The 13,113-nt window shown below is 37.9% G+C and overlaps 1 protein-coding gene across 3 annotated transcripts in view; it reads right to left on the bottom strand.

Moving 5' to 3' along the window:
* kntc1 (kinetochore associated 1) overlaps positions 1–13,113 on the bottom strand; it is a 63,765-nt gene that overhangs the window by 806 nt on the left and 49,846 nt on the right. For all 3 annotated transcript variants that reach the window (XM_056247341.1, XM_056247342.1, XM_056247340.1), the window contains exons 56-58: positions 10,001–10,130; positions 6,866–6,955; positions 6,631–6,785 (exon numbers count right to left, since the gene is read on the bottom strand). In XM_056247341.1, the coding sequence (XP_056103316.1) occupies positions 6,631–6,785; positions 6,866–6,955; positions 10,001–10,130 (375 nt within the window). The remainder of the gene's footprint in view (positions 1–6,630; positions 6,786–6,865; positions 6,956–10,000; positions 10,131–13,113) is intronic.

Raw genomic sequence — 13,113 nt, forward strand, 5'->3', positions numbered from 1 at the left:
CATGAATAAATGATCAAAAAATAAATATGTTAAATATGATTCTGTTGTAATAATATATTCATATTTAATATTCAGCTATTTTCTGTCCTATTTTTGTGTCACTTTAAATAAAAGTGTAGTTACTTTATTTTGTTGGCTTGTAGTTTTTTAAATTCAGATTCAGTAAAATGATTGCATTTAATTTAAAAGTATACAATTATAAAAAAATAAAAAAAACTTTATTTCGGCAAAGTGCATCCAGAATTTTCGGTTTCGGCCCAGTATTTTCCTTTGGGTGCATCCCTAGTTTAAGAGTTCAGAGATATTTCGCTTACTGTGGTGGGCGGGTGATGTAAATTGCCCTCTGTCCTCAGTAAGGTGTAAACTGCACAGGTCTGGGACCGTGATTAATGCAGATTCCCATTGTTAGCTCATGTTTCCATTTGAAAGAGGTTTCTGTCTTGGACAGGAGTATTTACAGAAATGATTCAAAAGGCTCAGGGTGATTCTGTAAACAGATTTAGGTATTCTTTTGATGTCGGGTATGCATCTTTTACTCTTTATTCCAGAGAATTTGATGTTTTGTATTGATTATCATTGAATTGATTATGTAATTGGCATGATACATTTACCTGACTATTAATACATTGTTACATTTTATTTTATTTTGACTTACTCCAAAATTATAACTCTAGTAGATTACGTTGTATCCATTTGTTACCGCAAAGCTGCGTCCAGGGTTAAGGACATCTGAGATTTACTTTTATTTGAGCATCTAGGATCCACAAAGTTCTATATAGTAACAAAGGTCAGCACAGTAGGCTAAACTAAAGAAGGATACATGCGCAATGAATAAGTAAGAAAATAAATAAAAACGTGAATATGATGCTCAAAAGGAGTAGGCAGAAGCTTAAGCTTATTGACGCCTACCCCCTTTTATACATTTATGCAGTAGTTACATTTACTACAATCAAGAAAACAATTGATACATATGTATGTTGAACTTTTCCAGTGCCCATACAATCAACAAAATTAACTCACAACCATTCTGATGATTCCAAGACAAGTGAGGACAATACTTGACAAGAAAAGAAGAATCGTCAATTAATACCCTTTCCACATTTAAGGATATTCTTCCGTCCTGTACTTAAGACAGTATGACTTGTTTCTACTTAGATTTGAACTGGGCACTGCTTGAGTTGGGCACTCAGGTTATTCCAGAGCCTGACGCCACACACAGACACACACATACTTTTCCTCGTAGTTCTGAAAGCTGGTACTTTAAGTTGGCCATAACCTCTCAAATTGTAACAGCTATCTCTTTTTTTGAATATATGCTGGTAGTACGACGCAATTTGCTTTATACACTAAATGTACAGTATAAAATACTAGTATACACATACTAGATCTCGGGTTGTATGAAGCATTGTTATGCAGTCACATTCACTATAGGGGGCTAGATAAAATACTAATGAGGTAATAGTAAGCATGGGGCAGCATTTCTCGTAGTACTGGCCATAACATCTGGTCATTGTCTCTGCTTTAATTAAGTTGTTATATAGTTATATTATTAATTATAGGGGGCCAGACCAAAATACTATTGGGGTTCTAGTAAGAATTGGGCGACATTACCTCATAGTACAGGCCATAACCTCTGATTATTGTTTGAGCTTTAACTTATATAGTCGTTATATAGGCGACTGTAGGGGGCTACATGGGTACCTTTTAACAATAGCAGCATTATTAAACTGCTTTAGCCATAACCTCTGCTTATCGATCTGACTGGCGAGTTTGTGATCGTGGGTCCACATAAAAAGTAACGGCCGGTGCGAGGACCGTGCGACCTTGGCACCCGAATGAACGAGTACAATAAGAGTAAAGACTTAAATAGAATAATCAGATGCCTAGATAAATTATCATATAAATGATCAATAATGAATTGGCATTTTAACCAAAATTCGAGGTCGAGATAAAATGTAGTCAGAAAAAAGTTGAATTGTAATTAAATTACTTCTGAAAAGACAGAACGCGCAGAAACCTTCACCCACTTATTGGAAACTGTCGTTGGACCGATTGGGGAGGGCCTTACAACAGCGGGTTTTTGTGACGTAAAAAAATTAAAATGTCACTTCATTTATTTATTTTTTCTAGTAAATAAGGGACTCTTTATTAACATCCCATTACTGTTAGGCCGCAGTCAAATCTGTAGCAGTTCTCTCTGATAATTCGTTTTGCTATATTTGCTTGGACCAGAAAATAGGTGCATTCCTATTTATTACAAAGAACCAGAATCTTTTAATATGTTATATCTTGATTCTTACTACTCAAACCAAAAAATAAATAACTTATGAAATGACAAATGAAACCGACACACATCAAATCAAAGATAAATACGGATTATGTATTGAAAGTAGTTACTTTCCCTAAACAGTATCTTGATGTGAATGTTTAACTTCTGAATAACTGTTACTCAGTTGGGAAAAAAAGCCTAGCATAAAGTATGAAATGTAAAGGTAAAAAATACCTTAATTTGAAGCAGGGGTCGACAACCTATGGCACTCAATGATAGGGATGGGAATTGATAAGATTTGATCAATATCAATGCCACTAACGGTTCTGCTTATCGATCCGATTCTTTAACGATTCTCTTATCGATTCCTGATAGCACAGACTGCACTGTGTGGAAAAAAGTAGGCTAGTCATATGCTTTTTCGGGGGAAAAACAAGTGGTTTTATTTGTTTTAAAGCTTACACTTGAGCAAACTGTACTTATGTAATTTATGTAATAAATGGAACCTTATTGTAAAGTGTTACCGATTAGTTATACACCGATTAAAAATGTCCCGTGACTTCAGTGTTGGAAAGATCAGTTGATTTAACCATTCATTAAAACGAATCGGTTCAAATGAGTCATTAGTTCGCGAATCGGACTTGTAATTTTCGGACGTGTGCGCGTTGTGTGATTATCCCGCGGTTGGGACATCCCACAAGATTTGTGTCATCACAGAAAACGTTTCATCACTGGATAGTTTTTTTCGTTTATTTAAAGTGTGGTTTATGTCAGCCGAATGTGCGGAACGCTTTTCCGATAAAGGCAACGTATTTTAGCACAATTCACACCCAGCGGTAGCCTAACTGAGGAAAAACAAATCTCCGAATGCTCCACATGAAACTTTAGTCTCCCGACCTTACCATCGTGTCGTTTATTTTGATTAATATGTGCGAGGGAGAGAGAGCAAGACAGCGCTTAGTTTTGAGACGGTGAACCCTTTCGCTTTGCTACGAACAGCCCCGTTCACACCGCCAGCGATTTTGTCGCTACATGTCGCTTGTCTCTGTACAGTCGCTTGTGGGCGTTCGTAGTGCTGTCGCTCTAATGTTATTGGTTGACTGCACGTCTGGCCATATATCTACACAAAATACCATCAGAAGTGACATATACAACTATATCATTTTAATTTGACTAGGAATTAGGCTCAAAAGAAACAGTATGCTGTTGGGAGAGTGTTTTTATATTACCACAGCAGTGTTCAGTGGATTAAATCATTTACTAGATTAACGATCGATCAATCAACAAATTAAACTCACTCATTCTGTCATAAATTACTAAAACGTCATTCGAATTTGACAAATAATCAATTTTCTTGTCCCTAATAGTCAACATAATGCAGGGAAACTGTAAAATGATCTGCTGCAGTGCTAAACTTGCATCATAAAATTACAACACTCAAACTATAAATGTATATGAATTAAACTCACTGAGACTGTCGACAGTTTCTTTTCCATTCGTCATTTTATTATATCCATGTATGTGGTTACAGTCAAATCATATAAAACAGTGAAATCTCCCTCGAACTCTTCTGTCTTGCCTGCACTCGAGACGTGAGCTCCACTGAAAGTCTTCTTTCCTATTGGTTGTCGCTCGCGAAAATCGCTTCTCATTTGCATAAAGTTGAAAATTCTCAACTTTTGTCGCTTGTCTCTTGACACGCCCACATTCTGTCGCCAACGGTCACTGTCGCTCTTGTCGCCGGATGTCGCCAGCGCTCCATTGAAATGAATGGGATCGTGTCGCTTTGTCGCTGCGTGTCGCTGGCGGTGTGAACGGGGCTTAACGGTACTGATCCACTTGTCCGTGCGACACTTCAGTCGCGCCGCACTCCACTTTATTCCTATGGGTGACGTCACGCGACTTTAACGTGCCCGCAAAGCATCCTGGGAAGGCGGCGCTTCATTTGGAAAAATGCTGCGCGTCAAAAAGCTGGCCGATGCCCAGCTTTATGCAAATGAATCCGTCAAACGCGACGAGTCTATCCAATAGAAGTAGTCTCTCGAGGGGCCTTTGTTCTAGACTAGCCGCTGGGTCAAAACCACGCCCATAGCGGTAAACTTGAGGAACGCGCATCAACTTACAAATGTGGAGAGGGTGCGACACCACGCAGTCGTGTCGCAACAGTGGATCAGTACCGTAACGGTGCAGATCCACTTGTCCGTGCGACACTTCTATTGCGCCGCGCTCCACTTTATTCCTATGGGTGACGTCACGCGACTTTAACGCGCCCGCAAAGCATCCCGGGAAGGCGGCGCTTCATTTGGAAAAATGCTGCGCGTCAAAAAGCTGGCCGATGCCCATCTTTATGCAAATAAATTCCGTTGAACGCGACGCGACTATCCAATAGAAGCAGAGCATATGTAGACGGGGGGAAGTCTCTCGCAGGTCCTCTGTTCTAGACTGGCCGCTGGCTCAAAACCACGCCCATAGCGGTAAACTTGAGGAACGCCCATCAATGTACAAATGTGGGGAGGCGTCGCGACACCACGCTACAGTCATGTCGCAAAAGTGGATCTCTACCGTAAGAGAGAGAGAGTGCGCGTGCGCGCGCGCGCGCGCGCGACCAGGGCGCGCTCTCTCTCTCTCTCTCTCTCTCTCTCTCTCTCTCTCTCTTAAACATGCACCCTGTCACAAGTGCAGCAGTTCATCTACATTACTCACCGATCAAATAAGACTTTGGCGGTACAAAAATTCGCTTTGGACGCCGTGCTATGGTGCTTGATAAAGGACAAAAGGGACAGTTGTGAGTTTACGGTCTGTAGCCTACATACTAAGGATGACTCAGAGCAGGAGCATCGATAAGAGGACTCGTTAACGTCGAGGGCATACAATATCGATGGATCGTAAAACTTAGAACCGGTTCTCGAGTGGAACCGGTTTTCAATGCCCATCCCTACTCAATGATCACAGAAAAATCACAGAAGAATGTGCATAGTTTGCCAGAAATACTGCGTGCTTTAAACTCTTACTGTAGTGACTATCCTTGAAATCAAAACAACTGCTGGCAAACAAACAGAAAGCAAGGTCTAAAGACCATGTGCTCCCAGCAGGCCACACTCCTACAAGCCACGCCTAGCTTTTAAGCTTCACCTGTCCTGCAGAGGGTGCACCTCTCAAGAAAAGAAAAAGATTAACACAATTATCCTTCAAATAAGGCAAATAAATGGCTCCTACACTCACATTTTAATAGTAGTTATAGCTCCTAACAGGCTCTGTGACTAAGTAATGATTACCTCAAAATGTACAGTACGTCTGTATGCAAGTTCAAGGGAATGTATTTTAATTTAATACATACACTGTACACCTCTTTAGCTATTTTCACGTGCCACTGGTTGCGACCCCTAATTTAAAGATTGTTACAAAGAAATTTATAAAGCAAAGTGGAAGGGTGGATGCTAACAATCAATAATATTATATTAAAGAATGTTAATCAAGAGGAGCAAATGATTCTCGTAAGTTGAAAAAAAAATTCTATCTGACCTCAGAGAACTTCAGTATTAAAGGATTAGGTCACTCCAGAATTAAAATTTCCTTATAATTTACTCACCCCCATGTCATCCAAGATGTCCATGTCTTTCTTTCTGCAAGAAATTAAGGTTTTTGACGAAACCATAACAGGATTTTTCTCCATATAGTGGACTTCTACAGGGATCAATGGTTTGAAGGTCCAAATTGCAGTTTCTTTATATAGTTTAAAGTTTATTTATACGTTTTAACCACAAATGCTGGTCTTTCATTCGCTCTGCGATGTACGTCCACGACTTCACGCATTACGTGGTCACAATGGAAAGGTCACACGTGATGTAAGGTAGGATGAAAACCTCCATCTCATTTTGTCCTCCAACTTCAAAATTGTCCGACATCATTGTTTTTGTAAAGGCCGTTTGACTTAGTCTTTGCACGTTCGCTTTGTAAACACCGGGTCGGTACTTCCGCCTACGTCACAAGTTGCTCCCCGTTGAAGTCCACTATATAGAGAAAAATCCTGGAATGTTTTCCTCAAAAACCTTAATTTCTTTTCGACTGAACAAAGAAAGACATGAACATCTTGGATGATATGGGAGTGAGTAAATTATGAGTAAACGAACAGATCCTTTAATTGTTGCAGTGTTTGTATTAATACTTCCCGATCACTCTGTTAAGGTTTATTTTGCAATACTGACCGGCTGACTGTACATTATTCCTTGTAAATCTGTTATGTAGAACAGCCTTACCAGTACAACAACAGTACAGAAAAAAAAATGCTGTTTAACTTAGCAAACTCATGAACTGAATCAGAAAAAAAATAATGTATGAAATTTCAAGTAGGATCAACTAACCCATTTTGCTCCATAAGGCAGTTCAGCAGCTCCTGCACTAGTTCAGAGAGACCCTTGGAGATCAAGTGCCTCTTCAAATAAGTGAAGTGTTTGGTCTTCATCAACGTCTGGGACTTGCCATTTTCACAAAGGAACGTGAACACTGTGTCTCTAATCTAGAGCAAATAAAAATGAATTAAAATATACAACAGAAGTACTGTGAAAAGATTTGTTTAACAAAAAGAGAAGGAATAACCTGTGAAGGAATGCCGGCTAACTCTCCAGTGGTCATGCTTTCCTCTATCTGATCCAGAATGAGGGAAGGGTTACAGGACAACAGGAAGCTCTATTGTTTAAAACACACAAAACAAAACACTGTTGTAGTACAAACTGAAAATCAGACTCATTATTCAGATCAAAGATCAGTGAAGCAGGAAAGCTTGTATACATTCAAAATCAAAATCACAATACTTTGTTTTAAGGTGACACAGTTACACGTAACATGTACTTACTATAGTAGTAATAATAGTAAATTATGCATAATTACAAGCAACTAAACCTAAACCCCAATATTAACTGTATAGTAAGTACACGTTGTTAATTCATATATTACTCAGTGCCTGTTTGGGTAATTAAAATTAAAGAAAAAAAGAAAAGAAAAAAAAGTATCATTATTTACTTGCCCTCATAGTATACAAAACTCACAAAACTTAGCACTTTTATTTTGCAAAGTATAAAATAGATACAGTATGTGCAGAATGTCCAAGAAACTCTTTTCCATACAACAAAGGTAAACAAAAGGTATGATATTATTAGTGTTTCATTCAGCCTTTTTGGGTTGTAAAGCATTATTTTCCATAAAACTGTTTTGGAACAATATGGTGAAAAGTGTTAAATAAATGTTTCTTTTACGGTTTACACTGTACATCTAACAGTAACATCACATAGTGGGCAGAAAATGAGATATGCTGTCAACTTAAAGTGAATATTTAGATATTTTAATAATTCACTTTTAAATTTAATAAGAAAATATACTGAGCAAAATTCTGATTCACAAACAAATATCTGAACTTTTAGTGAATCCTTCTGAAATCAGTCTGACAAAAGCTTCACTACATGAACTCCGTAAATCTGTCAGAGACTCCCTTGCAGTCATATGTGTCTTGAAATGAAGTCTTGGGGACTTAATGGAACTTCAGAAATGAAGTCTTGGGGACTTAATGGAACTTCAGAAATGATAAGAGTGTATATATATATATATATATATATATATATATATATACACACACACTCACCTAAAGGATTATTAGGAACACCATACTAATACTGTGTTTGACCCCCTTTCGCCTTCAGAACTGCCTTAGTTCTACGTGGCATTGATTCAACAAGGTGCTGAAAGCATTCTTTAGAAATGTTGGCCCATATTGATAGGATAGCATCTTGCAGTTGATGGAGATTTGTGGGATGCACATCCAGGGCACGAAGCTCCCGTTCCACCACATCCCAAAGATGCTCTATTGGGTTGAGATCTGGTGACTGTAGGGGCCATTTTAGTACAGTGAACTCATTGTCATGTTCAAGAAACCAATTTGAAATGATTTGTGCTTTGTGACATGGTGCACTATCCTGCTGGAAGTAGTCATCAGAGGATGGGTACATGGTGGCCATAAAGGGATGGACATGGTCAGAAACAATGCTCAGGTAGGCCGTGGCATTTAAACGATGCCCAATTGGCACTAAGGGGCCTAAAGTGAGAAATCACTCAAGAAATCATCCCCCACACCATTACACCACCACCACCAGCCTGCACAGTGGTAACAAGGCATGATGGATCCATGTTCTCATTCTGTTTACGCCAAATTCTGACTCTACCATCTGAATGTCTCAACAGAAATCGAGACTCATCAGACCAACATTTTTCCAGTCTTCAACTGTCCAATTTTGGTAAACTCTTGCAAATTGTAGCCTCTTTTTCCTATTTGTAGTGGAGATGAGTGGTACCCGGTGGGGTCTTCTGCTGTTGTAGCCCATCCGCCTCAAGGTTGTGCGTGTTGTGGCTTCACAAATGCTTTGCTGCATACCTCGGTTGTAACGAGTGGTTATTTCAGTCAAAGTTGCTCTTCTATCAGCTTGAATCAGTCGGCCCATTCACCTCTGACCTCTAGCATCAACAAGGCATTTTCGCCCACAGGACTGCCGCATACTGGATGTTTTTCCCTTTTTACACCATTCTTTGTAAACCCTAGAAATGGTTGTGTGTGAAAATCCCAGTAACTGAGCAGATTGTAAAATACTCAGACCGGCCCGTCTGGCACCAACAACCATGCCACGCTCAAAATTGCTTAAATCACCTTTCTTTCCTATTCTGACATTCAGTTTGGAGTTCAAGAGATTGTCTTGACCAGGACCACACCCCTAAATGCATTGAAGCAACTGCCATGTGATTGGTTGATTAGATAATTGCATTAATGAGAAATTGAACAGGTGTTCCTAATAATCCTTTAGGTGAGTGTATATATATATCAACAGTCGAAGTCAAGTTTGCATACACCTTCCAGAAAATGCAAAATGTTATTTAAAAAAAATAAGGATCATAAAAATATTAATTAAATCGCTTTGATACTATTTTCACAAGCAAATGGTACATTTTCAAAACTTTCAGTACTAATCTAATAACAGATCATCAAAAACGCACTTTACAAAAAATTATGTTTCAATTAACTCTTCCCTGCAGTTTTTTTTTTTTTTTTGCCAGCAATCGCCAGCGTTTTGGCCATTTATACAAAATGTCCCCCAGAATATTTAGTTGTATGCATATCTGAACATGCAATATATCAAAAGAAAAAGAACAGATCCTCTGTTTCTCTCATTCTTTTTTATCAACACTTGAAGGGGTTTCATAAAAAAGCAACATTAAGCAAAAAGCTGAGAAAATTGCGTTTTTCTTCTCTTTTCAAAGATCGGATTCAGAATGATGATCAAAACCAAGATGCAGTGGATCGAGTCCATCAACACACCCAAATCTTCACAGTCCTAACCACTAACCGTCCTGGGTCGACATTTCACTCGGTAACATTAGGTCATTTTGATTTATATGCTGTTTTTTGTTGATGATCGCATTATTTTTCATATGCATGTGCTTACACATGAGGCTGCTTGTTTCTGCTTCTTTGCCTGTGTTTTGATCTGGAGATACTGTACTCGTTCAGATGTGAAATAGCGCCCCTTTCCCCATACAGGGAAAGCCGTAAAATATCGTCAATGGCAGGGAAGCATTTTCTCATAAAAGATGAGATATTTACCATTTGCTTGTAAAAATAGTATCAAGGCAATTGAAAAAAACTAAATTAAATTTTATGATCCCTCTTATTGTTATGAATTGTGAACCTACTTGAATCTGTGGTTCCTTCTTTTTGACACAAGGTATGAGCAAGAGTGTGCCCAAAGAGAAGGCCTGCAGACTGAACTGAGAAAACCGCTTGGCAATGGCAACCAGATCCAAAGTGAATAAAAATGGACATCTAAAAAAAAAAAAAAGAGAGAGAAGAAAAGAGAAATGGTTATCTTTGAGTTATAAAAAAATATTTTTTAAAGTTTTGCGTTCTCTTGAAAAGCATTTGTGTTCCCCCGAGAAACTTTGTGTTCTCTGGCTAAGAATATTTGCCTTCTCTCGCAAACTTTTGCGTTCTCTCACAAATCTTGTGAATTCGGACAAACACTTCCTGTTTAATGTCCCGCTGGCAGTGTTTCAGACAACTCCATACATTAGCAATAGAGCGTTTTATAGTGTTTTATTTTGATCTTGGACTGAAGTATAAAGAAATCCAGTCAGTGTTTACCGGTAGTTCAAGGAGTTCAGTAAAGTTGGCAATAGCCTATATGCACAGATTTTAACTTCTCGGATCAATAGCTTGTGAGCTAAACGTTGTTAAAACACATTTAGATTTAAGTCTGAAGATACCGAATGCAAAGTGCAAAACCCAAAAAGCGTTTCTACAAAAATAGTCAATAACTTCACTGTAACACACTGCTGTCACCAAATTCAGTTCACACATCACTGCTCCCCTGCTGGTTATACTACAACACTTAGTTTGGCAAGTAATAGCACATAAAAAATAAGTAGGCCTATTCTTTACACAAATTATGTTGGTACGCAGCTAACATACTATCTACAACCATAGCTTTTGCATGACAATTGCTTACTGAATTTGAAGGCATTACACGCAGTGGCGCCTCCAGAAATTTTTCATAGGGGTGGCCAGATTGGGCAACTTAAAATCTTGGGGTGGCACACCAAAACTATAAACCATAATTTCAGAATTTTATTCTACTGTTGTAGTAAACCGGCCTGTAGAAAACTATCAGAAAGACTTAAGGAAACTCCTACTGATATACTTTGGTTTATTGTGTTATATTTAATGTTAGCTTACTAATGATATTAGTAGGGCCCTACTAATATATATTATATTATATATAATGATATATATTATATATATATGATATATATATAAGGGCCCTCGCCCCGCAGCAAATTTCCAGATACTTACATAATTGTGATGAATGTAATCCTTTTTAAGTTATTATTTTGCAGTGTAAGATTACAGTTAACACCTTTAAATATTACATAAATGTACTATGAATTTTTAATAAACTTAATGAGTGTATAAATCAACAGCAAAAAGTAATTCTTGAAAAAATCTGCACAGTAATTTTATAAAATCTAAATATGTTAATAAAAACAAATTACTATTAGTTCTCTTATAAAATTCAATCAGGCAATCATACATTTCACAATTTTATATTTATATATTAATATCAAGAATTCAGAAGTGCATATAGCCTACACTACAAAGAAATAATATACAATTAAATTATGCTTATTTTAAATGTATTGAGCAGGCTAGGTATAACAAAATATATTGGCTTTTAATAATATTTCAGTGCGCAAACCCATGATAACATGAAAAACAGAGCGCACACAGCGTGTATGCGCATCGCGGGTGCAGAATGATGTGCTCAAAGCAACATGGTGACTCTATGTGCAGCACTGCGCTGCATAAGTGCGTATTTAAAAGTTCACGTCACAAAGCGAAGAAATGTCGAGCGCACAAATCCTAGTGCGATTTGTTCCTTTGTTTCAGTTTTATATTCCAGTTATTGCGCGTTTGATGCCGATTCATAGTCCTTGTGATGTGTGTGATAATCTAGCAAGCACACGGTAGTGAGTCGTTTAAAAACAACAACAAACTCCAACAAAATAAAGTAATTTTATGCAAATATACGGCCTTTTATCTACAGATCATGCATTATAATGTGAATATATCATATTGGAGAGAGTTTTACCGTGCATCCAAGAGGCGCGCGCGCTGTTTGAATATGAATGGAGAATGATTGACAGCCGCAGAGGAGGGAAAACGAGTTTCCGTATACTTAAATGATGTAAATAGACTTCTGTCCCTCACATTAAGCTATGTAATGACTTCAGATGACTTTGTCACCCAAACTGACGTAATTAAGCGAGAGGCGCCGAAAAGCGCGCTGTTTCCATCCCTGCTTGTCAAAACGTGGCAAAGACACATCAAAAAGCTGCTGTAACAGTATACTGTAACCATTTGGCACTTAAAAAGAACGTCACGACACATAATGCCCCGTCTTCTTTTACTAAAGAATATTTTTGACTTATTTATGAAATGCATAACTGATGCTACTAAAATTTATTCTGGCCATTGGGGTGGCCAGTGGGGTGGCCAGGAGTCGGCCAGGGGTGGCCATGGCCACCCCTGGCCACCCCCTGGTGGCGCCATTGATTACACTGTATAACAGACTAACAGTGTGAAGTTATTGAATATTTTTTTCTAATAACAGTAAAGATTTTATCTCATAATGTCTTAATACATAATAATAATAAATTATGCAAAATCAAACTAAGTGTTGTAGTATAACCAGCAGGAGTGCAGTGATGTGTGAACTGAATTTGATGACAGCAGTGTTACAGTGAAGTTATTGAATATTTTTCATAAAAGAAAATCATAAAAATTATGCAAAAGCACATTTATATCAAACTATGGGTTGTAGTATGACCAGTAAGGGACCATTGATGTGTAAACTGTATTGTAAAAAGCGCTATATAAATAAAGGGTACTTGACTCGACTTAAACTGAATTTGGTGACACTACAGTGTGTAACATTAATGCCTATTTTTGTAGAAACGCTTTTCGGGTTTTGCACATTACATACGCTACCCTCAGACTTGACCATCAGCCACCTGCTTAGAGACCAATTTATATTGTAAAGCTCATTTTGAGGAAAATTAGGTAGTAGCTCGTTGTCTACGTTACTATGATTAGAAAGAGGTGTCATTTGTGTTAACAACGTTTAGCTCACAAGCTATTGATCCGGGAAGTTCGAATCTGTGAATATATTGCCAAATTTACTGAACTTCTTGAACTAAGCACTGACTATGTATTTCTTTATACTTAAGTCCAAGTTCACAAGAAAACTCGA

This window comes from Rhinichthys klamathensis, unplaced genomic scaffold (assembly GCF_029890125.1).
Source record: "Rhinichthys klamathensis goyatoka isolate OS25496 unplaced genomic scaffold, OSU_Roscu_1.1 h1tg000046l_1, whole genome shotgun sequence".
Taxonomy (NCBI): domain Eukaryota; kingdom Metazoa; phylum Chordata; class Actinopteri; order Cypriniformes; family Leuciscidae; genus Rhinichthys; species Rhinichthys klamathensis.